General features: G+C 39.2%; 3 protein-coding genes and 1 long non-coding RNA gene across 5 annotated transcripts in view; 3 read left to right on the forward strand and 1 right to left on the reverse strand.

The window, feature by feature from the left end:
- The window catches only part of LOC141942665 (uncharacterized), a 50,492-nt gene extending 33,888 nt beyond the window's left edge, over positions 1 to 16,604 (forward strand). Inside the window, exons 2-3 of the long non-coding RNA XR_012628695.1 lie at positions 12,954 to 13,013; positions 16,540 to 16,604. This is a non-coding gene — a long non-coding RNA (uncharacterized LOC141942665). The remainder of the gene's footprint in view (positions 1 to 12,953; positions 13,014 to 16,539) is intronic.
- LOC141942126 (claudin-22-like) lies at positions 2,900 to 3,553 on the forward strand. The gene has a single exon (XM_074865075.1). It carries the CDS (start codon positions 2,900 to 2,902, stop codon positions 3,551 to 3,553), a length of 654 nt encoding a protein of 217 aa, XP_074721176.1.
- Positions 4,297 to 5,549, forward strand: LOC141942862 (claudin-24-like). The gene is given in 4 exon segments (XM_074866924.1): positions 4,297 to 4,358; positions 4,730 to 4,972; positions 4,974 to 5,212; positions 5,215 to 5,549. Coding segments are annotated over 4 exon segments (879 nt in total).
- WWC2 (WW and C2 domain containing 2) overlaps positions 6,290 to 25,085 on the reverse strand; it is a 105,564-nt gene continuing 86,768 nt past the window's right edge. For both annotated transcript variants that reach the window (XM_074866414.1, XM_074866415.1), the window contains exons 16-23: positions 24,590 to 24,754; positions 23,664 to 23,785; positions 22,456 to 22,648; positions 20,455 to 20,619; positions 17,875 to 17,967; positions 16,529 to 16,771; positions 10,976 to 11,103; positions 6,290 to 8,971 (exon numbers count right to left, since the gene is read on the reverse strand). In XM_074866414.1, coding sequence (XP_074722515.1) covers positions 8,905 to 8,971; positions 10,976 to 11,103; positions 16,529 to 16,771; positions 17,875 to 17,967; positions 20,455 to 20,619; positions 22,456 to 22,648; positions 23,664 to 23,785; positions 24,590 to 24,754 — 1,176 coding nt within the window. In that variant the 3' untranslated portion in view covers positions 6,290 to 8,904. The remainder of the gene's footprint in view (positions 8,972 to 10,975; positions 11,104 to 16,528; positions 16,772 to 17,874; positions 17,968 to 20,454; positions 20,620 to 22,455; positions 22,649 to 23,663; positions 23,786 to 24,589; positions 24,755 to 25,085) is intronic.

The raw sequence follows: 25,085 nt of genomic DNA on the forward strand, positions 1-25,085 counted from the left end.
TAGAGAAAAAAAAAAAAAAGGAAAAAAAAATGGTCAAAACCCCCTCTAAATTAATCCTCACCTTCCTTACCTGAAAGCACACTGGTCAGTGACATCTGTATCCACTCTTCCTTTCCTTCTTGACAAGCTCATGTTAGACAAGCACAGTCCTTGCTGCAGAGGCTGGCCAGGGGAGCAGAGGAAGGAGAAGGGGCAGAGTTGTCCCGGAGCAGCTCACTTGTGCCCAGTGGTCATCGCACTGGCTGGGGAGGTCACTGGCAGGCAGCTTCCCAGCCACATTGGCTTGGGGACAGTGGCCATCTCCACTGAAACCCCTTGAGATGATCTGTTGTTTCAGGCTGTGCAGATGTTTTTTGTTATCGTAATATAATAGCGCACCATGGGTTTATGTTTCAAATCACCCTGAGCAGTAGCACAGAAACTGGTGGGAGCCCAGTTCTAGCCCTAAGGCTTTGCAGTAACTCTGACATGTTACCTTCTGTGTAGGCACAGGTCTACCAAAATAATATTATTCTGGGAATGAGACATTTTTAGATGTGAGAGAAAGAAATAAATAATGGTGGGGAGGAAAAGTGTGAAAAAAGGACAGGGGAGATAGGACTAAGGCAGTTACTAGTCCGAAAACTTGCATATCTCGGTTCAGCTGGAAGACCTTTTGTTGTTTATGGATTTGCTGAGATTTTCATAAGATCAGTAAGTTCCAAGTAAAGGCATTTCAGACCTTGTTACTAGCCTGGCGACAAGGCAAGTCTTACCTATTTTTTTTTTCCACTGAAAGAACAAGGATTCTTTTATAATCTCTCACAGGATAGTATAAGGAGGCTTGGCTTGCTCTAAGTTAGTGCATGGTTAATAGTAAGTTGCAGAACTTAATTGGCAGATGTTACTGATGCAGCAGTCTGAATGCTTCTGATTGCTAAAATTTAAAGGCTGGCATACTGCTCCAGCTGTGGTCAACATTGGCAGAATGAATGGACTTCACATGCCTGATCTTGCTCTCTCACACTGTATTGACTGTTGGAATTAAGAGCAGAGAAGAAAATGTTAAATGTTCACAGAAAAGAGAAGCGCAACAGGCTTCCAGCAACAGTCTGGCAGTAACCATGGTTTTAAAGTCAAATAAGTGTATAGCCCCTGAATGAGCAGAAGCACTCCTGAAGTGTAGTTGTTTTATCTGAAGAATTATTCAAATGGCATTATGGAGTTTCTCATTGAATGTCGAGATGATTTCCAGAACTAGCATTTTTGCTCTGAACAGAGAAAGGGGAGAGAAACAACACTGCCAAATCTGAAAATACAATCTGGAGTTTGAACGAGTGCAGGGTCGGTCTTTTTTCTTCTTCTTTTGCCTAGTGGATGGCCAAAGTTAGAGCCTTGCTTGCATCAATTTGTTCCCAAAGTTGTTGGTAATATCCTTGGTGAGTCCTGCTCTGTGTGTGGTAATTTTTTGACCAGGTGTAAGCCGTTGGACTGAGTTGGTACACAAGCAAAAGGGAAATAGATCATCTTTCCTTGTGTTGGCTCTTCACAGCTTGTGACAGGAAGAACACAAGGGTTAGAAATGAAGACTCGATACAGAAATGAGGGAGATCATCTCACAGTGAAAGTTCTTAATGATACCCTTCAGGATTTTGAAAACCTTCAAAAGCAGCGTTATGTTTTTCCATCACCTGATAGCCCATTTTGAGCAATGGAGAATTAAAATATGCAGATGAGTACATCATCACACCTAGGAAATTAAGTCAAGAAAGACTGAAAAGCATCTCTGGGTTGTATATGGCTGTATGTATTCACACTGCTCAGCTCCCTCCCATACAGGCTGTGCTGTTACATCTTTGGAGGGGAATAGCAGACTAATGTTCTCCTTTCTGACCCTGTAGATAAGCACAAGTGTAGCTGACATGAGAGCAGGAAAAGAGCAGGGTTTCCTAATGGGGTAATGGCATAATGATATCTTGCTTTGATCAGAAAGGTACTAGGCATTCCTGGCCCTGGGAGCATTGAGTGCCAAATGTTGTTAGACACTAAGTGTATACACTCTGTGCCATCTGGGACACGGGCTCTAGGAAAGGGGACACTCTGATCTGGTGTAAGCTGCTACCATGGTGTTGCTGAAGTCCTGGGGCAGGTAAAGTTTACGCTGGCTGATGATCTGCCTGGGTTCATTATGGTGGAGGGATGTCTAGGATTTCATTTTCTATGGTACTTTCACCATACCCGTCTCCTTTTCCCTTTAAGAATCAGTCAAAACAAAGCCCATTTTAAAAGAAATGAATGTAGAAAATGTGAAACATAAGGATCTTTTACAAAGCGTCTTTTACAGTGCTGGGGACATAAAACAGGGCAGTGGAAGATAAGCCATTATGTATGTTGAGGAAGCCTAAGAATAAAGATTATAGGCAAACAGTCTACCTTTCTTTACAAGGCCTTGATTTACATCCCTGAAATCTCAAATTTAGCTATTACAATGAAGTCCTGTTGCACACAGAGCTGACTTTTTATCACCACTTAAAATCTAATTAATCCGTATTGAAGCACAAAGATTTCTGTTGTGTTTTAGGGTGAGGGGTCATAGAGCCCTCTTTGTTCATCCTCAGGCTTGTAATCATCAGGCATTGGGATATAATTTTACCAAGCAAATTGGAAGGTAACAGATCAAATCCTTATCGGAAAGCCTAACTCATGGTTTAGTGAAGTCCTTCGTCCTTTATGTGAAACTTTATATTTGTGAAGAACAAAAAAGTGTTTCAGAGCCTACAAAGGGTTAATAGCAAGGGCTTATATTTGGGGCAGCAGAGAATTAAAGTCATCATAGCTTCCACCATCACTCAAGGTAGCCGTTGTTACAGAACTGCTGGGGAGACCTTCCTCCTCAAGCTCTTAGGACTCTGCTCTTATAATGGCCTTGGTCTATCGACCAATGATGCAGTTAAGTGGCATACTCTTCTCTCTGTTGGGATGGGTCCTATCCTGTCTCACTACCTACTTACCCCAGTGGAAGAACCTTAACTTGGAACTGAATGAACTGGAGATCTGGACCATGGGACTCTGGCAAGCTTGTGTTGTCCAGGAAGAAGGGGGAATGCAGTGCAAGGACTTTGATTCTTTCCTAGCTTTGCCTCCAGAGCTCAGGTTTTCTAGGATTTTGATGTTTTTTTCCAATGGATCGGGGTTTTTGGGCCTCTTGCTCTCGGGATTTGGGTTGGACTGTTTGAAAATTGGTGAAAGACAACAGGAACAAAAGAAACGGCTGTTGCTGTTTGGAGGAATGCTCTTCTGGATATCGGGGATTACAGCTATTGTCCCAGTTTCTTGGGTTGCCCATTCCACAGTCCAGGAATTTTGGGATGAGAATATACCAGATATTGTTCCCAGGTGGGATTTTGGGGAAGCATTATTTGTTGGCTGGCTTGCTGGATTTTGTCTTCTATTAGGAGGATCCTTACTTAATTGCACAATCTGTTCAACTGAAGTCCATCCATCTTCGGTCCATTATGCAGTAGCAGAACAGCAAGATCAGTGTCAACACTTGGAAACTGAAACTAGGCCTTAAAACTGAAGGTTTTAAGTAGTACAGAAAGACTGCCCTATCTTTTTCAAACCCTAGTGCAAGCCAGAAGCTTGTTCCAGTAGTAATTCAAAGGACTCTTTGTTACCTAGCTGATTTCCTAAATTTATGTCTGTTTTCTCCATAATTGGTATTGGAAGGTGGTGTGTTTTCTAACCTGCAGAACTGTTTAAAACTTTGTTTCACTGCAGAATGCTGACATTTTCATAGGCTGCGCAGAAAAGGTGCTTTTGCTTTCTCAACTGCACTGTAAAATCCTGAAAATGAATATGCACGTTCCCTTACAGCTTGGCTTTTAACCAAAGTATGCTTCCTTTTCATATGCAACCAATTAAATGAGCCTCAAAGCTTGACTCCCTGTTGCAATTATACACTTGCCTAATGCAGTGATGTACAAATTTGAGTGTTTTCATACCCTAAATAGCCTAAATACATGCATTGCATCAAATTGTTTTTCTGTGTACTTGAAAGTGTTGCGCTAAGAAAACTATAGGTTTCTGAAATTTTAGCAAGCTTTGCAGACGTCTTTTTGTGCATGGGGTGTTATGGGGGGGATGCTTTTTATCAAAGAAGTTGTGTTTTCCCAGTGTAGCACATTAAGCTGCCCATACAAGTTATTCTGTGCATTTCTGGCACCTGCATACTTTATGCACCAAAAATAGGCTGAGAAATGCTGCATTAAAAAAAATACTTACCTGTATTGGAAGAAGATCATGTATTGAAGTATTATGCATCCTATCAAAGGCTCCTTAAACTCCATTCACTTACAGTACCATGGTGCTCTGAACATGTAACCTTTGACTTCAAAGTATGTTTAACAGGCCACAAAGCAGACAGCTTCATTTGCTCTAAGTAGAAATGTATCAATGTGGTATTAAAACTTAGTTTAATAACAAACTGTGAGATGCTAAAACTAGCAGAACTGTTGTAATGATTTAGCAGATTGATGGAAAGCAAAATACATGCTTTTCTTAAAAAACCAAAATTACTGAAAGGTGAGCCCAGCTGTGGCCACACCCTTCAGCTACTGGTTTACCTTACTACCTCCCTATCCCCCAAACACTGCACATGGAACCAGGCAACACAAAGCAGGAGGGGGACGAGTATTTCATGCTTTATAAAGCATTGTTTTAACATTTGCTTATGTTCAGTATGACAAAGAATTGAGCAGAACAATGTCTGCAAAAGCAAGCAGTTTAGTGCTGCTGTGACTGCTAAAAAGGAGCTTGGCCCACAGACACAGGCGCTACAGTTAGTTGAATTTCTGTTGTTTGTACTAGGATGGATTTTAACCAGTACCTCTAACTATTTACCAGACTGGAAAAATATCAACTTAGACTTAAATGTACTGGAGCTTTGGACCATGGGACCCTGGCAAACCTGTGTAGTCCAAGATGTAGGAGGAACAGTGTAAAGATTTTGATTCTGTCCTAGCTTTGCCTCTAGAATTCAAGATTTCCAGGATTTTAGTATCTACATCAAATGGACTAGGACTGCTGAGCCTTGTGATCTCTAGTCTTGGTTTGGATTGCCTAAAGATGGAGGATACAGAGCAGAAGCTAAAGAAACAGCTGTTACTACTTGGAGGAGTACTCCTGTGGATGTCTGGAGTTCTGACCTTAGGCCCTGTTTCTTGGGCTGCCCATACCACGAGTCCAGGGATGAAGACATCCCAGAGATTGTGTCTGGATGCAAAATAGGGAATGCACTGTTCAGTGGTCGGTTTGGTGGAATTTTTAGAATTCTAGGGGGATGTCTGCTCCTCTCCACAATCTGCTTATCACCTGACCATCAATTACCCCAAGCAGTATGCAATGGCAGATATGCAAGACACCCACGAACATCTGGAAATTGGAAACAGAAGACTTTGAAAAGGGTAGATACCAGGTTTTCAGATTTCTTACTCATGCACTACAGTAAGAATGGTCTGCTGGACAGGTTACTGTTTACAAGATCAGGGGGAGGAATTGTTTCTTACTAAGTTGTTCCTTTAATCTCTACTTACCTTCAATTTTATTAATTGATGAGCTATGGAGATCCAAGTCAGCACTGTATTTCTCCAAAATCTGATTAATTTCAGATTTTGTTTTGGTAGGTTTTTATAAGGATAAGTGAGTACAAAATTTGTAATCTCTAGGCATTGCATGGAGAATTGACCATATTTCAAATAGCAGAACTCCTACTGGGGCTGCTTTAAACAATGTCTTTTTTACAAAACTAATATTAAGTCCTGAAACAGTTTGTAGTGCCAGTTCAACATGCATTACAGAACCCTAATACAGTACAACCCTGAATGAAGTTCCCTGGACCTGTATCATTTACAGTAAATTAAATGTTCTCAGACATAATGTCATGTAATACAAGATTCTCCACTGTGAGCCAGAGGGGGGAGAGAGAGAGAATGAATGCATCCCTGCACACGCTCTCTCTAAGGAAAGCCAGTATTTCTGAATGATAATGAGACATTGTCCAGTGGAGAGTTGACCATGTTCATTGCTACTGCAGTTTTTACTTAATGAATGTAAAGAACTAACTTCAATTCAAGAATCTGTTCTATATAACTTACTTATCCTAAGACTTGTCAGTGATTGATGTGAACTTTATACAAATTGCAATGATTTTACATTGACAAAGCTGTAGCAGCCATCTGTTTCTGCAAAGAGCATACAAAGATATAGAACAGCAATAAAAATTAAATAAAACACTGGTCTGGAAAAGAGCTTTGTTAAAAAATGTATTTTCCAATCACTGAAACACATGGAAAGTGCAGAGACAAGTTAATCTATGTGATGTACTTGCATACTCTTACAGACAAAATTAGAACAGAAACACATTCAGAATATAACCTGATTAAATATTTAGTTCAGTCCTGAGCATTTGATATTTAATACAGTATAAACATAGCAATAGTAAAAAAAAACCACCTTAATTATTTGATTTGTGTTCTATTACAATTTCTGCTAAACTTTGCTCATTTGGCTAAATATTCCTGTACCAGTAATATTTAGATTTTGATATATGCAACTGCTGTGACATTGGTACCTGGAAATAGAACTAATTACATTCGTTATACCCTGCTGTGCAGAGTAAATTCCCCTTCAAGAGCAATACTTATTAATTTTAAACCAATGGGGGTTTATTTGTATGTGTGATTTTAGCTTATTCTATTGAGTATTTCAAGTGTGAATAATCTGAATTAGTAAAAAACTCCCAAAACTCCAAACCCAGAATTGTTAAAAGCTGCCTATATATATGTTGAACTTTACCAATTTGGAAAACAAGAAGCATGAATATGTTTGTCTCTCATTTTTAAATGAGCTTTGCAAGCTATAAGCCAGCAATACTTAAATTTTGACCTCACCTCATGCTTACAAATCAGAAGATAATACTTTTTTTGAAAATTATTCAATATGTGAGGAGAAAGAGCTTATCTGGCAAGAATTTAGACAGCTCTAAATGTTTTTCACAATAGCATCCTTAATGTAAAATATTTTTATGGCCAGAACTGAACTATATTAAACAGAACATAAATAAGACTGTAAATAAATAAAAGAAAAATCATAAAGTACACCTCTAAACATAATTCTACAAACAACTTATATAATCAAATTGAGAAGTTGAAACTGTCAACCTTCATTTCACCTCTACATTAAATAATTCCAGATTTGTTTTTTTAAAATTGACCTTTCAAACATGAATGTTATCTCAAACCCAAGAAACAAAAAACAAATGGGGCATTCATAAAGGATGTTCAATCAGTCATCTTGCCCAAAATAGCATGTTTGGCTATACATTTAAGTGAACTGATGTATGTGTGCATAAGAAAACCCTTGGGTGTTACACAGACCTCTCATTACAGAATTGTCACTTTGAATTTAAGACAGCTGCTACCATATTGTGGTTATATTTGCTTCCGTTTTCTCACCAAGTAATTATAGCCTTTTTGAAAGACAAAGTCCATGCATATGCGGCTTGTTGCTTGGGGAAGAAAACTTTAGCCAGTGAATTAAATAAATCTGAGTGCAACATATTAAGTAGAAAATGAAATACTTCTGTTATCTGCAACGTCCACCTACTTAGACAGTACCCACAGAAGAGAAGACGCCAACTGCTTTTACCAAGACAGGGCTGCTTAAACACCTACATCTAATGTTCTGGACTTCTGACAGAATGCATCCAAGTTGATGCTTCTTCCTAGCTGGCTGCTTCGCGTAAGACAAATTTGAAACATGCTGTTTACATAATACCTGTGCATCTTCAACTGCATACAGGGTCAAAAATGTTATTTACTGTATTGAAATATGTGAAGACTTCTAGTCAGGAGCTCTTCTTTTTTCAGAAAGGGTTTACCTTACCAACAAGACTTCTGATATCTGAGTTAGCATGTGACATATTTTTCTCCTGGTACAAATACTTTAATGAAACATCTTCATATCTGTAAACCTAACAAACACTTTTATGTATTCTTAGTTGGCAGTAAGACAGCCTCTAGGATAAAAGATTAACATAGAGAAACTGTCATTTTTGAGTGTACAGTAGATATAACTACTCCAATTTCAAGGCTGGTATTATGAATGTGATTCAGCTCCCAGTTCAGAAAGCAGCTGCCCCTTTTGGTAGTCTCATAATAAGTTTTTAGGGTTACTTGTCTGCCTTGCCTTTCTCACTCTCCCGCAGATGCAAGAAACCTTTTAGTGCAGGTTAAAGTACTGTACATTCACAAACCTAAACGCCAAACTCTGTCTCTTCCTACAAAGTATTAAAAAACAAAACCAGAAAAAAAAAATCTGTTTTCAGAAAAAAAAATTCCAATGTGAGTGATGAATCTAATTAGCAGCTGTTGTGAGGCAGCCTTGATGTTTTGGAAAGGAGCTTACGCTTGTGGTTAACTTTAAACTATAAAAGTCACACTCTTGTACAAAAATATTGCATGGCAAAACAGCCATCTTCACAGTCTGCTCACATGAAAATAGTGAAAAGATAAACAATCTTCTGTTGAACGTAATATTTCTCAACACAGTGCAGTTCAACAGGATACATGCTTAGTACTGCCTTTGTTCCTTTGATCCATCTTTACAAAATAAAAACACACATGCAATACATACAAACTGTACAAAATCAGCATCAGTATACCAAAATTAATCTACTTTGGTTTTCTGGTTGTTGGGTGGGTTTTGCCATTTTTTAAGCATACAATTCCATTCACTATATTTTACAAATAAACATATCAATAGTGAATGTAAAACAGAAGATCTTTAAAAGCAGGTCACTGGAACTACAAAGTTCATCTGAAAAGAGATGAACAAGTGGAAAAACACTTCAATGAAAATGCATAATTATACATCATCAGCTGGAAGGGCTGGTATACTGATCTTTGCTCTTGTGAAGTATGCTATCTTCTCCCTGAAATTAGAAAACAAGTTATTATTTTACTATTTATGGCATGACTCCAATGTCATCTGCTGTAGAGTTGCTAATGTTACAGCACAGTTCTTTAAAATATAGGTTTGGAAAATATACAGTGAAGAAAATACACAGAATTTATTTACAACAAATGTAGCACTCTGACATAATTCCCTTCTCAGGCAGATTTATGTAAAAAGCAGCTCCAATTTAGAAAATGAAAAAAATCAATATTTCATTAATAACTACAATGATGAGACTGAAATATTGATCTAGTCACTGAATTTTCTATGATACTTCGGGGGGGGGGGGGGGGGGGAGGATAAAAAGGCAAAATAAAACACTTTATCCTGACTTGGGAAAAGGCGAGGGGGGGTGGGGGGGGGTGGAATATGGCTCTGAGCAAGACTCAGAGAAGCAGAATTGTCAACCCATTCTCTAGTTGCTTCCCCTGTGCTGTTACCATTCCTGTCTCCTATGAACTGAGAGATTACTGGAGCATAACAAGTTTACACAAGCTTGTCTGCCAGCAGCCTAGAAATCAGATGATAAGTACTGGGGACTTAAAAATTAAAGCTCAGGTGGGTCATTCTTCTTGAGAGCTTCAAAAATTCCTCTGTGTGATTAGTCTGTGAGGCCACAGCACTGTAACAAGTCCAACTAGCAGGGCTTGTACCGTTCAGCCGTAGGAGGTCACTATTTGTCCAGTAGACTAAACCATGTTTTCCACTGGAAAAGCTCGAGTTCCTATGAAAAACAGTAGTTCAGAGCAAAATCAAGCATGTAAACTGGATTCCTCAGCTATATAAGATAAAAGGAGAATGGAGCCTTACGATACCTTTCTTGCAGGGGCATGATGTCTTGAGCACTATTACATGTACCTATAAATTTGGGCAGCAGTCTGTTTGTAATGACTGTTAAATGACCAGCACTGACCAAAATTGTCTCAAGACTTGCACAGAAAGTGGAAACTGTATGAAGATGTTCTGAATTTCATACTGAAAATAAATAGCTCAGGTGTAACACTTCTTTGCTGAGGAACCCCTTTCCTTTCTCTCTTGGTTTGATTCTGCATCGCTTACTGCAAACCATAACTGTATGTGCCCTACAGGCCCCTATTTGCTTATGGATTTCTCAAACTGCTCACAACAGATGGGGCTAAAAAAGGAAAAAGTCCTCACGCTTATTAGCAGCTGACTTAATTTTTCTATACAGGAATCAAACTTTAAAATCATGTGTTAGTGTCAAAACAGATTAAATTAGCTTATAGTACTGTTTCTATGTGGAAGAGTAAGCACTGTATTTTCAATCAACAGTTTAATGTTTATTTTTATACAGAAGTGTGGCCTTCAGGCTGCTAGCCTACCACGTACTGTCCAGCCTTTTAGGAATTTAGACCAGTTAGAATTAAGGTTTGAGACGGAAAGTGTTCATTCTGGCTTATGCTAAGCAAGAACACTTGATTAATTGCTTCATGTAATCAGTTGCCGTTCCCACAACCAAAAGGAGGAGGGAAACAAAAAGGAGGAGGGATTCAAGATCTTTCTTGAATAATAAGCCTTGAGCAAGGCACAAAGCAGTGGTTAATCAGCTTCCTGATGAGATGTGTACTGTTCTGCTTCTCCTTGAGGGGCCATTTGCTTCAGGCACCTGCCATTATTTAAAGCCCAGTGTCAGTCTACTGTGGGTGAGGGGAGCCATGGCAATGGTCACACCCATGCTTGCCCACAGCAGATGCTATACAGAGGTCTGAAACTTTTCACTCTGCTTCCTCACCACCACAGCTCAGCTGACACACTGCCACCTCTGCTGCATGAGCGAGTTACCGAGGCCCAGTCCTTTGAAACTCCAACTTTGAGCTATGTCAGAAATGTATGATGTTTCTTGCAAGTCAAAGGCTTGGTGATTTTTGACTAACATTACGGGGCATATCTGATTAAATTTAGATATAATCCATGTTACTTCACTACAGTAAAAAAGAGCATGAAAAGCAGAAGGCCATACCTGAATGACTGCACCTGCAGTGGCACTTTCTGGCTCTGCTCCCGTAACCGGCATACATCCTTAGAAGCTTTCCTCATCAATTTCTCAGCACTTAAACCTTGTTTCTGTTCTTCTTTTGACTGTTCAGCCTGTAAATGGGAAAAATAACTATATTTTGCTAATAATGAACAACTACTAATTTCAAAGAAATGACAAAGTCTTCTGTGTCAAGCAAAACACTTGGCAGTGTTAGGTTTATGGTTGGACTCTATGATCTTAAAGGTCTTTTCCAACCTAAATGATTCTATGATTCTATGAAAATCTCTATACCAAGGGTCAGCAAGACAAAAGACTGATATCAGAAGCCTAAGCCATGGGCATGAAGTAAGAGCTTTTCCTAAAAAAAAATAAATAAAGCCCATGCCAACACAGGTGGCTACTGGGAGTTGCAAATTTTGATCAGGTATTCCTTAGAGCTATAGACAATACCTAAATTTGTATGAACAAATGTTGTCTATCCACATATCTTTCTAGATCTGTGAGCCAGGGATTCTCTTCCCATATAAAATACTTTTATTTCTTAATGAAAGCTCTCAGGAAAGTTGCCTATACCTACTCTAAAATGACAGACAAAAAAAAAAATAGAGAAGGCATGCTCTCAACATACACTTCCAAGTTTTGTTGACTTTGCTAGCAAAGTTAATGTTCATGAACTTTTGTGCTTTTATTCATGACAACACCTGTTTTGCATGGGAAACTCTGCATTGTAGAGGCGTAAAAGCCAAGGCAACACCAGTGGTAACAAGATCAAGGATCTTTATTGATGTGAACGTTGTTGAGCAGCTACATACCCACCAGTAAGTTACAGTATTACCATACCTCAGTATTGTTGGTTCTATTACATGCGTCTCTACTGCCACATCTACAGGACAGTCACAGCTGTACCATCCACCGTTTCAGTGATAGACTGCTCTTAAGAGTCGTGGTTTCTTTTTTAAAAATAATTTGCACAGCAGCTCTCTTTATGTGGGCAGTCACCTGGATTTGTTCGACAAGTGGCCACCACTCATATGCAGATGAGTCCCATAACACACACATTATCACCCCCATCATGTGTGGGGTGCATGGCATAGGCAATGCCATCTTGTGTGTGCACTTAGCTTCATTTCTAGACTGCAGGGACTGTCAGACAAATGTTATTTACTGTATTTTGAATTCTTCCAGCCATCAAAATTTAATAGAAGCAGTTCATGTTCTTGAACAATTTTTGAAGTTCTTTAGAGGTTAATTTTTGGTGCCTAACTTTAGGCACTCAGACTTGAAAATGCTGTTCTGTTACCTCAAATTAAAACACACACCCAAGCCAGAAATAGCGATGTTCAAAGCTGGTTTGTAACTTAGGAGTTCATGTCTCCAGTTCTGAATTCAACCCAGTAGACTCCCAAACAACAAAACTAACTAATTCAAAAAAGTTAGTCCATGCTATCAGTTTCATACTGGGTATTTATAGAAATCTGTTCACAGCAGGATAGCGGTACCCTCTGTTGAAACGCACTCCAGTGTTTTATATGAAAGTGTCTTTACATGAAAGAGCACCACCCTCTCAGAAACTCACTCAAAATCCAGTCAGCTTATACCGCTGTTAACTTCTTCAGTTCCCAACTCCAAAATAGCTACGATTTTGAAGTGAAATTAATCTGTAAATATTGTTTTCCTTACTAGTTCATGAACATAAATTTGCAAGCTACAACTGGTAGTGTCTTAATTAATTTTACATATGTCACTGGCCATATGTTTTATCAGCTCCCCTAGTTAATATTTATAATAAAAGCACTAAACGGATAATTCAAAGTTTTCTAATTTTATCTTTTCCCTAACTATATACGATACTCTTGTGCCTATTGCATTTCAGGTTAATAGCAGAGATGACTTCTTTATTTTCATACTCTCTATTACCATATACTCCTTCATTTTTTTTTTAATTCTTTTAATTTTTCAGGATGCTCGCAGAGGAACTTTGATTTCAGCCCAATGTCTCTAAGAGTACGCATGTGAGAAGGTATGTATATGACCAAGTTTATATTTACATCATGTTTCTTGAGTGATTTATAAAGATAGTGAATCTTCCATCTATATAAAATACAGAAAAGCACACTAATACATTGGTCATACATTCAATAAGTGCCAAAAACTTGGCACTTATCTGCCAAAAGTAAGTGCCAAATAGGAATCTCTGTAACTGCACTTAGCTTAAACGTGACATAAGACACACTATCAAAATTAAAGCTGAAACACTACTTTCTGTCTTGTTCTTCAATGTTTTTTCTATAGTAGAATGAAAGTCAATCTTAAGAAAAACTTAACTGTGCTAAACACTAACACTGGCACAAGGACATATTTGTGGTATTAATGACATAGTTACAGATTACCTCTACATAGAAGGTGTACTGGAAGGAAATAAAGATGATCTTTACAGATATTTACAGGAATCCTTTTTGGACATACACAAAGAGGAAGTACTTCAGAGGACACTAGGTGTCTGAAAACTAACTTGTATGAGGATTTAAGACTCAAACTTTGAAATACTGTGTGATTTCTCACAAAAATGCCATCTAAACAAGAGAAAATGTTTCTGGTGCACAGAATTACCTACTGTTTTCTGATCTGCAGGTATTAGTGGGCTTTACATACTTGTACTTAGGAAGGTGTGGTAGGAAGGGGAGGGAAGGTACGGAGTCTGCATTTGGTTTCAAACAGAGTAACTGTGTGTTAGCAAGCAGCCACTGATTTTCAACATCCCCCATATCTACGGTTTCATTTTTCACTTGAGACTCTCTCAATTTCTCTGGCACTTCCAGCTGCTGCATTAGTCTGCACGATTATAATGCCTACAGGATCTAAAAAATAATCTATGACAATGTTCTCTAGGCTGCTGTGTTTTGCTAACCCAAGAGGAAACACTGACAGCAGAATACAGCATTCTCAGGGTTGTTTTGCTCCACAGGGGAAGGCTGCAATGATTTTAAGGGTAGAAATATTTCTAGAAACTTTCTAAGTGCTCTTCAAAGAAGTGGAGTGGCTGTAATCATTGTTCTGACTTTTTGCTTGGAAAGAAGGACTTAAATGCTGTGCTGCAGCCTGCATGTATTTTAGGAATGTATATTATTACACTTATTCCTCATCACAATGTGTGTCATGGTGTTGATCACCAACACCAGGGATATAAAATATGACAAACCTATCTGCTGCCTTGAAAGAGCCAATTGAAATAAGAAAGCACAAACCCAAAGAGATTAAATGTTGCAGAGACACACTCTTTTCTAGTGGAAACAGCTTGAGTGGGAGTAGTTTTAAATTAAATAAACAATTTAAAATTATCATTTCTATCCTGCATCCAGCATGAAACTATGAACTTCTAAACAAATTTAGCTATGCTTCTTTCATATAAGCTACAATTTTTACAGGTTAAAACTTACAAAGATCAAATTCATACAATGAATTCACATGGTAAAAAAAAATCACAGTTACACCGCATGATGTTTAAACATTGCGTTGTCTTATTCCATTTTGCCCAAGGGTTTTTTCAGAACGCTTGTCAATGCTCAGTCTAAACTCTGATATATTTTATAGCCGTTTTAGAACTCCACTAGCTACAGCCAACAGCAGATGCCAAGGAAAGAGAGACAACACGACAGAGGACAGAATAGGGCATAAACATAGAGTTGGGAGAACATATTGGGAAAAAGTTTTGTTTCCTAAATGATCAGACAGTCAAGGAGTTCTGGAAGTGATACTGTTACGGTAATGACCTCTGATGGATTTTTCTTCCATGAATTTATCAAACTGCTTTTTGAACCTATGCAGACTTACAGTACTCAATGTTCTGTGGAAAATACTTTTACAGTTTCTAAATGCTGTGCTGTGTTTGCTTGCATTTAACCTGCCACCTCTCCAATTCCCTACTTCCTATATAATGAAAGACAATTAATTGTTCTCCTCTGCTTCAATCATGATTTTATAGACTTCAGTTGTAGCTACTTAGCCACTCCTAACATGGAAGCTGTCTCCTCCTTTGACCATCCTTGTTGATGCTCTGTAGTCTTATTAGCCACTTTGAAAAGGGGAACAAGAACTGAACAATGTTTAAGTTACAGGCATAACATGTATTTATATCATAAAATTGAATGGTTTTGTTCCAACTTCTTTTCTTAGTAGTTTCTGTCTTATTTGCTTTTTGACATCTGCTGATCCCTGTGATGTTTTTGCTGATGTTTTTGTTTCTTACATCTGGAGTACCTCATTCCAAACATCTAACTCAGGGCTCAGCTTTGTCTATGATCCCCTCCCTCCTCTACACAAGACTATTTACCGACATTTAGCTTTTAAAAAACAAAACGACAAAACCGACAACTATTGCTTACATATTAGGAGGTCCTCTGCACCTTGTTAAAACTGTTTTCCATTTTTACTACTCTGAATAACTTACGTGTCATCAAAACCTTTACCTCTATCACCCACAAATAGCTAAAGAGTACAAATCCCTCCTGGATGTCACTAGCAACATCCCCTCATTGAAAACTGATGTATATTGACTGACATAGATGGGCAAGGGAGCTCCAGAGGGCATCTACTCCAACCTCCTGCTCAGAGTAGGTGAAGCTAGAGCTTGCTACGCAGGGTCTTGTCCAGTTAGGTTCCAAATACCTCCCAACTGTGGAGGTTGGGGTTTTTGTTTGGTTGGGTATCTTCCTCCCCTAACAACCTCTCTAGGCCCCTAATTCTAGTGTATGATCACCCTCACAATTTAAAAAAACCAGTCGCCTCAAAACATAACAAAAACTCTACAACATCCAACTTTTTAATGTATCTTGTTGGAATTTTCTGTGTTCCAAATTGTTACTGTTGCCTCTCACTCATTCTATCTTGTTTCTTGTCTTTTATCCACATGAGGGCAGTCCATTACCTTATGCAGTTTAGAAATAGTGCATATATACTTGTATTGTTTTAAAGAACTTCACATAGAGAATAGAATTTGACTTTACTTTGCCAAAACTAGAACAAGTATGTCCTGCATAAAAGAAATAAACCACAGCCGAAGTATTGCCCACGTGCCCCTACCACTGCAAGTAATGGTCATTGCCTCTCTCTGTTACAAACATCTTTTGGCTGCAAGTTCTGTGCAGACTGCAAATCAGCTGATGCTGAAGGACAAAAAGCATATGCATGTCTGTAGCAGTATGGCTGGGACGTGAGAATTTCAAATTAACTTTTAAGTAAATGCTATTTTACTACACCAACCGTAACTTACTTAAAATAACAGAGCTTCTACTCTGAATTATTGAAGTATTTAGAGGGCACTAGAAAAATACTACCTCAAATTCTAGGTTTAAATGCTGTAGTATTGGCTAATAAAGAAATACTGTTTACACTATGTAGTTCAGAGGTGTAATTACTCAAATGTGAGCTTCTATAAAAAAATCTTTAACGTGATAAGACAGAATTCTTTAATGAATTTATAGAAAAAGTAGGGGCATACGCATATTCACTCACACAATATCTGTATGCTTCTCATACCTGTTTTTCAGCCTGTTTCAAGAGTTTCTGGAATCGTTCATCTTCTAGCACACACAGGGGAAGGTCTGTCTCTCCTCTACCTTTCATTTCCTCAAGCTTTTGTTTAAGATCCCGCAAGGCCTGAAGCTCATCATTCAGACGATTCTGTCTTGTGCGTGATGCCTGGAGGTCCAGCTCCAAGTCAAGGGAAGTGCGTATGGGGCACTCTTGCGTAGCTCTTCGCATGATTGGTTGGCAAACAGGCTGAATCATTTGGGAAACAGAAGAATAAAAATTATTATCTAGAGAGGCTAGTGTAGGGTTTGACATAATGCAGTCAGAAAAGCTCAAATATTTTTTGTTTTTCCTTAGCAGAAAGCTGCTATGATGAGATCCATGTCCAAAAAATTCATCTATTCTGGAATTTTTCTTCAGTCACTAGCTAAAAATACATGCAAATGTTTCTCCAACGAGGTGTGTACAATGATATATTTACAGGTTAAAAACAAAAAAACCATTCCGATCCCCAGGACAACACAATGCCAGGAGACCAACACTACGCAGGCTTCTGCATAAATTTTAACTGAATTACTTATTTTTGCTTTTTACTTTTGCATTTGCTTTTTCAAGGTCTAAGCAAACACCTAATGTTACAAACTCTGTAAACATACATTTCTTTAGTGTGTTTCATATTATTTACTGTCCTTTCACAGTGACTTTTTACATGAATAAGTTGGGCAAAAGCCATCCCAGACTCTTCAGTATTTCTTTCTTATGCCAAATCTTAATCCTGCTACCTGGTAACAACCCTTCCGCAGAAGATTTTTTTAGTTACAATCAAGATTGAAGTATAACTCTCTCAACTTATGTAAGAATGAACTCTGTGCAAGAGACATACAATCTTAATCTCTTGTCCTTCAATCCTTTTGTTACTGTCAGAAAAGAATACATTCCCTTTACGAGGACATCTGAATCCTTGAAATTTCCACCAAAATTTGCTCAAGATTTATGTTGCTGGTGTTGACTTTACACAGCGTAAGCCACCTTGGGTCACTCTGTAATATTTGGGTTCTTTAACCCAGATCCCTTTGACAGTAACAAGCTTAAGTTCAACAGTAAATGCCATGATGCTAAGCACCAGTGTCTTGCTGCTGGTCTCAGCCACAACTAGAACAACAGAAGCTTTACCGGTGGGGGAAGATGTAGGTCTGAGACCACCGTGTTCAACCTGAAACTACAGGACTACATGTGGTACTTGCATTGCTTTTGCTGAAATACTTGAAATAAAGCATATTGTTGAAGCCATTTGTTATTACTTCTCTCCCCATGCTTTGTTTTAAACCATGTCCAGGTAACGTAGCACATACCCGTTTAACTCTTAGGCTCCGCCGTTCTGTGGCATTTCTCACAAAGAGAGACTTTTTGGCTAGTGTTGAGCTGTCACTGTCACTTCGATTCAACTGTCAAAATGTACATAACAGAGATATAAAGCACATTCATATACAAATACATCTGTATTGATATAACCAGTCAGGAAACCTCAGTGTTCATATACATGTACGTCATTCTTAGTATAAAGTAAAAATTTTTTCAACTAGAATATGTGTCTAAAATTCTATTCCTAAACCAAAGACAACTATTGATCTTACTGAATAGCAAGTAGACTCTTTAGGAATGCAAGGAAGGTAACTATGGTTATTAAGTACTGCCAGATAACTGTCTGGCTGCAGGTTATAAACTATGGATTTCATTTACCTGGGGCAGGCTTTTAACAAATTTACTACAGGGAAGATAAATTACTGTAGACATGCACCTGTCCAACAAACAGTATTTTTGTATTATTATTTGTAACAGGTATAGGTGTGCCTACAGCTCCCTTCAGAAGCACTTTCTGCTTCTCAAAAATATGCACCACAGCTCAGCAGTAGTTTCTTCTTAATTATAGCATTAGTTCCACATTCATCAGTGCAGACTGATTGTTAGATGCATCAGCATGCGTGGTGGTAACCTTCAGAGAAAACAGAAGCATCTATCTGCAGGATATTTATTTCACCTCTTCAGAAAACGACAGACAAAAAGAATCATTTTGCTAACATTTCAATAACCAAAGCTAGAGCCCTAAAGCATGCTTACACAGGACTGACTGGGAGTTGGGGGCGAGAAAGACAACCCCTTGCAGTATGAATGCACCTCTCAAGAGGCAAATCTGTGTCTTCACCACGGAGCCGCTACTGGGAGCTCACCCCTGGATACTCACAGGTGGCTGTCATCACTGATGTTCTTTAAGCACTTTTCAAGGGAGATTTTCAAAGGCACCAAGAGACTTTGGGTCTGTCCTTTAGGCCTCAAAAATCTTTGTGTTTGCTGTAACATCATATGAGAGTAGGTGCTTTCTGAAAGCTATGCCATCTCTTCTGAAGATGCTGCCTGCTCTTAGCTGGCAATTAGCCAGAGTGTACCCAGCCGGTGCTTTCCTCTAGTACAGCACCACAGAGCAAACAAGGCTGGATATGCTTGGGGTGCAAGCTGGGGACTAGGACTGAGGAGACCCGAGTTGTTCAGCCCTTTCCGTGGACTTGGATTCAGTTACAGTGCCCACTCTTGATCCCCAAGAGTGGACTACAAGTATTTCTGAAACTGCAAAAGATTCATCTGTGCAAACAGGGGTTTTTCCTAGGGTACTTTTCTTCCAGGCAATACTGTACACAATGAGAAAGAATGGTTATTCAATGTATAGTTTTTTTAGATTCTGGCTCCTGGCAGCAGGTATGTAGCAATGTTCAAAGCTACAAAAGCCCAATATTTTTCCAGGTGCAAAAACCTCAGGAGTTGATACTAACTAAACCATCAGAGCAACTAGTGTTACTTCCTGTCTAAAATCTCCACAGAGAGTAAGCTAAGGCTGTATTTTTTTGCCAATACAATTAATTTCCAGTGTACAGGAATTAACAGGAAGGCTACGTTCTGAATTCAGCCAATAATCTATCCAAATTATGGAAAGATTGTTACAAAATGATCTGTGTTTCATTCTGGAGGGTATATGGAATAGTTATTTAAGTATGTAGCTATTGACTATAGATTATTTTTTATTAGCCCAATGATAATCACAGAGAAGTGACCAGCTTTAATGTTCCCAAATGATTAAGGCAACCACCTCTAATTGAACTGAAAAATAATTAAAGCATGAGTTTTTTTTTAAAAAAAGTCATAATTATGTGAGTATCCTGTAGAAACTGAAGATCAGAATAAACTGCCTTTTCTAGGGTGCCTGTAATTAAAATCTATAGAGCTGGTAAACCATGCTTAAATCTTTAAATGCATGATTTTCACAGTTTCACAGCTGACAATTTAATATTTTTTTTCCATGCTACCACAGATCTAGAGACGAGAGACTGTTGCCAAAGCCATGTTTAAAACTCAGCCCCTAGGCAGCGCTCACACATCTTTCAAAGACATAATTACAGCAGGATTTGGGCTGCCCAGGTTTAAAACCAGTTGAGATACAAAGTGAGATTTAAAACTGATGACTGAACTCTTTCCACACTGTTACCCTTAAATGGTTACATTATTAAAATATGGTAATGCAATGGCAGTTTACAGTGAACTCTATTCTATGTTTTAACAAATCGTTTTGCCGTGAGAGCTGTAGTTGCTGACATGCAGGGAAACATGCTTTTTGCAGGCTGCCAGCACAGGCATCCGTGTTACTCCTCTCCAATAGGATGTATTTTTGCCCTAGTAAAGGTGTTTTGCAAGAGTATGCAACTCTGCTGAAAGTCAATTCTACTATGCATCAGGTCAGTTAGGGAAAGAATCTAGAGAAAGCACAGGCTCTGCCTCTTGCAGGGAAAACTGGTACATGACTCACTGTCATTAATGCATCATTCCCAAGAAGTTAAATGACTCTTTATTTAATAGCTCTTCATTCCAAGTGTTTTTCCTCTTACCCTACAGACGTATTGGTTCCGCTCGCCTGGAGAGAAGGTTTGTGAGCGCACTATCATGCTGTTCCTGACAAAGGGACGCTGTCTTGAGCTCCAGCTGGCTCTGTCCTTGGGTCGGACTGTTGTGTTCTTGTTAACTGATTCCTCAGTGTTAGTCTCTTTATCAACCTATGAAAAGGAATTTAGTTTGTAAGAACTACTATATCCAGACACATGCCACCATGTAGTCTTTGTGCCTTTGGATTTTACAAGTACTCTTGTTACCTTGCAGCAGGTGGAAAAAGACCAGCAGCAAAAAGCATCTCGCACATACAGAGAAGCTATGCTAAGTAGAGAAACACAGAATTCCCCAAACACTTAACAGTGTGTGGAGAGTCTCTGAAGATACTCTTTGCACCCAGAAAAACCAAAGCTTTTGCAGAAGGGCCTCTGCTGCCCTGCAGATGGTCGGATGCAACCACGGTGCAACAAGCCTTTTGCTTTGCCATTTACAGACATTGTTGTTCCAGACATAGTCGTATGTCCCCCCAGCCCCAGCAGCGGGGCTGCTTTATGGCAAGCTGCAGAGCTGCACCAGCCTTGTGACCCCAGGGAAGAAACACTTCTAGCTGTTGTCCCTCAGAACAGCCTGCTGCCTACTACAGTTGCCCCACATGTGCCTCAGGGAGCCTCAGGTGCCACCATCCCGGTGGGTGGCGCAGCCTGTGCGTGCTTACACGCAGCAATCATCTTGACAGCCGGGCTAGAACAAGCACTGCAGCAGCTGGCACATCTGATGTTACTGATACGCACTGGGGCGTTTTCTTCAACTCGGGTAATTTAATGAGGTTCATGGTTTTCAATGTGCAGGTGATAAATACAATGAACTAAATAGCATAACTGCAACCCTGAGAGGATCTGGCACACAAAGATCTATACTGTGGCTGGCTTTACAATGAAGTCTGCTATGTCTTTCACTCATTATCCAGGTCCAGCCAGCCCGGGCTTAGCAAAACACTTGTGTGCATGCCTAACCTTCAGATGTTGTCCTTGATGTCTCCCCTTGCTGAGTTAGGGCTTTGATCTACATTTGCTCGCTACCCAGCAGACTGTCAGTCCTTTTATACCACAGCCTTAGCTCATTTGGCATCTTGCCACATGAAATGGAAGTTAATTACAGTCTCCAGCAACTCCAGTGAGGTGTTGGAACTTTTGTATTGTCACAAACTCGAAGGAACGAGATGTCATTCTTTGCCTTTTTACCTTTGCTATTTTACAGAACCTGTGGGTTTAACGCATGCAATGGTGTTTTCATTAAGATGCAGAAAGGTGTTCTAAAACTTTTATTTCTAGAGTATGTGCTACCACATCGGGGATGTTTACTAAAAATTTACTGAAAGTGCTTTCAGAAAGGTGGAATATAATTTAAAGCAAACAGTGAACAAGAACATGGAATTAGAATTTGTTATGTGCAGTGTGTGGGTAGTTCAATAGTACACAGTTTAATACACAATTTGGAATTTTCTGTTTATTAATCTTTCCTCCTCTTCTCTGCTAAGCCAGTTTTTGTATTTCACAGCCTAAAATAAAGGGAAGAAAAAAAGAAAGCCCCTCATTGGTTTAAAGATCTTGACCCCTGTTCTGTCTTTCCTCCTGTTTATCAGATGAATCGGGGAAAAAAAGGACCCAATGAAACAAATGGGCAGAAATATTTAATATGCACAAGTTAAAGCTACTGAACTGCACTTGTATTTTGAATATTCTCCCTATGCAACAAAAAATGTGAAGATACACATTTCTAAGCCTTTGACTTAGAAGTTCTGCCTAGCATGTCTGTTAAATGTCCTCTTCACAGTTCAGAAGCGACCATGCTGATTTAATTAAAAGTACATACTGACAAGTGCTACAGCAAAGGCCACATCAAATTGTAAATGCTCAGACGCAGCAGACTTCTACATTAACTGCTCAGAAATAGATCTTCAGCCATAGGAAGATACCATAGGCATGGTATTTTAAGATATTCACCAGTGTTAGTATTGCAGCAGCTTGCTGGCTTTCATGGGCCTCATCACTGTTCTCTCTGTCCTTATCTTCATTTGTTTCTGATGCATCAATGAGTAACCCCATGTCATCAGTACAGTTGCCTCCTATTGTCAGCTTAATGCCATCTTCCTCTTCATCCACGATTTCATCAGAGGCTTCTGTGAGCATTCCTAACCTGTATGAACAGAAGTAACCCAGGCTTATTCTCAAACTGAAAAACCCCACCAAAGATATCAGAAGGCCTGGGCCTTCACCCATGTATAATGTACGCATTTTCCTGATGGGGAAAACAAAGAGTATCACCCAAATGCTTCCATTAAGTTCACATGAAGGCACATTTCATTATATGCTCCAGTAAAACCCAGCAAGCTCTACTACAGTTCACCATCAAGATCATTATGACAACACTGCACTACATTCAATAGCTTTATGTTGATAACGTTGAAGGGCTTAAGTTGCAATAAATTCATAAAACAAATGGGCAAATCTCCCCTTCCCCCATAATAAAGCATGTATTTATTTCTACACTGCAGCTAAGAAATTGCACAGTTCTGAGGAACAGAACTCAACATAGCAGTTTGGCAGGAAAACTGTTTCTTGGGAAAGCTCACAACTTCTTCAAAAACAAGACCATCAATGGAAGCACACACACACTGACTTTGTCAGACAGCAGCTCTCTTTTCAAAGTGTATTAGTTGCTTATTATAATTAATGCAACTAATATTTGACATGAGACATTCTAGTAAGCCTCCAGCAGCTTAGACTCCTTGAGTTTCACAGGAAGATGTACATGGAACAGAGGAGCATCAGCAGTGGGAGTTAACAGAACAGCCAAGACACCATAAACCTAAAAGAAGGTGAATGAATTGACCATACAAGAGAACAAAACTTTACCCCAATTCCAGTGGTGGTGAGGCACTGGCACAGGCTGCCCAGAGAGGTTGTGGCTGCCCCCTCCCTGGAAGTGTTCAAGGCCAGGTTGGACGGGGCTTTGAGCAACCTGGTCTAGTGGAAGGTGTCCCTGCCCATGGCAGGGGGGTTGGAACTAGATGATCTTTAAGGTCCTTTCCAACCCAAACCATTCTATGGTTATATGATCTCAAAAAGTACAGCCCTTTCATTTGCCTAAGAATAGGATGAGTGAGTGAATCATTCAGGCACGAACAGTGAGGGAGGAAAAGTGGCTTTACCAGTCTTCCTCAGAGCCCCTTTGCTCCTGCTCCTCTTCCTCCTCCTCCTCGTCTTCAGCCAGCTCTTGTTCTACTGCTTCCAGCTCCGCAGATGTCCTCTCCAGCAGAGCTGACACAGCATCCTGCTCACAAGGAAAGAGAAGATGGAACCAGAATTGAGCAACATGTAACATAGGTCAAAAAATGACAACTCTTGCAAGGGCTGCATTACCCTGTTGCTTCCTGACGCCAGCAAAACCATGACCCAGATCAAAAGTATAAAGGGTTTAAGTTGTCAGTGTGTAGCACATAACTGATCTTTTTATACAGAGCAAATCTCAATCAAAAATAGATTGTTTGTAAAATGATGATGCAATCAAATATACTCCTGTCATCCTTTAATGTCTCATCTCTCTTTCCTCTCATAATATCCCTGGGTAAAAAAAGGTTGTTCTTAGAAGTTACGTTTTTCTTATGTGGTTCTCTTAAGGAGGTATTAAAGCAGAAAAGCTTATTTAACCAGAAGAATTAGTATGTGTTTTGCATAAACAGCATTTTCAGTGCAGTGGCTTTAAGTATGCAAATCCAAATAATTAATAAATAGCAATTTTCAATGTGTGCATATGAAAACAAATGGTAAACTTAAGGAAGCTCTTCAAGTAACATTCTTTTTAAAATGAAACACAGCTAAAGTGTTTCAAATTGAAGTGCAATTCTGTATTCCACCAAGAAGCATCAGCCCTATCCACACTTACTAACAAGTCTGAAACCCCATGTCGGACCTACTCACACAGAAAGCCAGTATAGACAGAAGTGCCTACAAGACAACAGGGCCTTGGACCTTCAGGGAGGACAATTCACATACTCAAATAACCACAGTGCAATGGCACAATTGGAGTCTATGGCTTTTTTCTTGCTATTACAGTAATGGCCAACACATTGCTCACCAAGTCCAATGAGTCCAATGACTGCTTGCTTAACAGAAACATGGATTCTTCATTTTGTTCCTTTTTTTTTTTTCCAGGAATTTGCTTGCAAGGCAGCAGGTTGTACCACAGAGTACAAGTCTCATCAGAAAATGATAAATCTGCCAGACTGATCTGAGTCCCAGCCTGCACAAAATAAGAAAGGGGAAGAAAATTGTTTAAATTTGTTTTATTTCCTGCAAAACAGCTGAAAATGAGTTCTACAGTATTTATCATGTAAAATATGCAGCACAAATTTGACATCAACCTTAATCCCCTTTTTAACTGTACAACTGTCTATTCCCTCCACCTCTAGTTAAAACAAACAAATACAAGTACATGAAACAGTCCTTCATACTGTCCATTCTGCCATCTTTTATTTCAGCCTGTGCAATTTCTCCCCACATGGACACACACACAAACCCCTCTGTATCACTGTAACACATATGTCTGCTTTTTATGGCATTCAATAATGAAA

This window comes from Strix uralensis, chromosome 4 (genome assembly GCF_047716275.1).
Source record: "Strix uralensis isolate ZFMK-TIS-50842 chromosome 4, bStrUra1, whole genome shotgun sequence".
Taxonomy (NCBI): domain Eukaryota; kingdom Metazoa; phylum Chordata; class Aves; order Strigiformes; family Strigidae; genus Strix; species Strix uralensis.

Bases quoted from the DNA above. Each gene is read 5' to 3' on its own strand.
- LOC141942126 (XM_074865075.1), top strand. From the start codon at position 2,900: ATGGCCTTGGTCTATCGACCAATGATGCAGTTAAGTGGCATACTCTTC.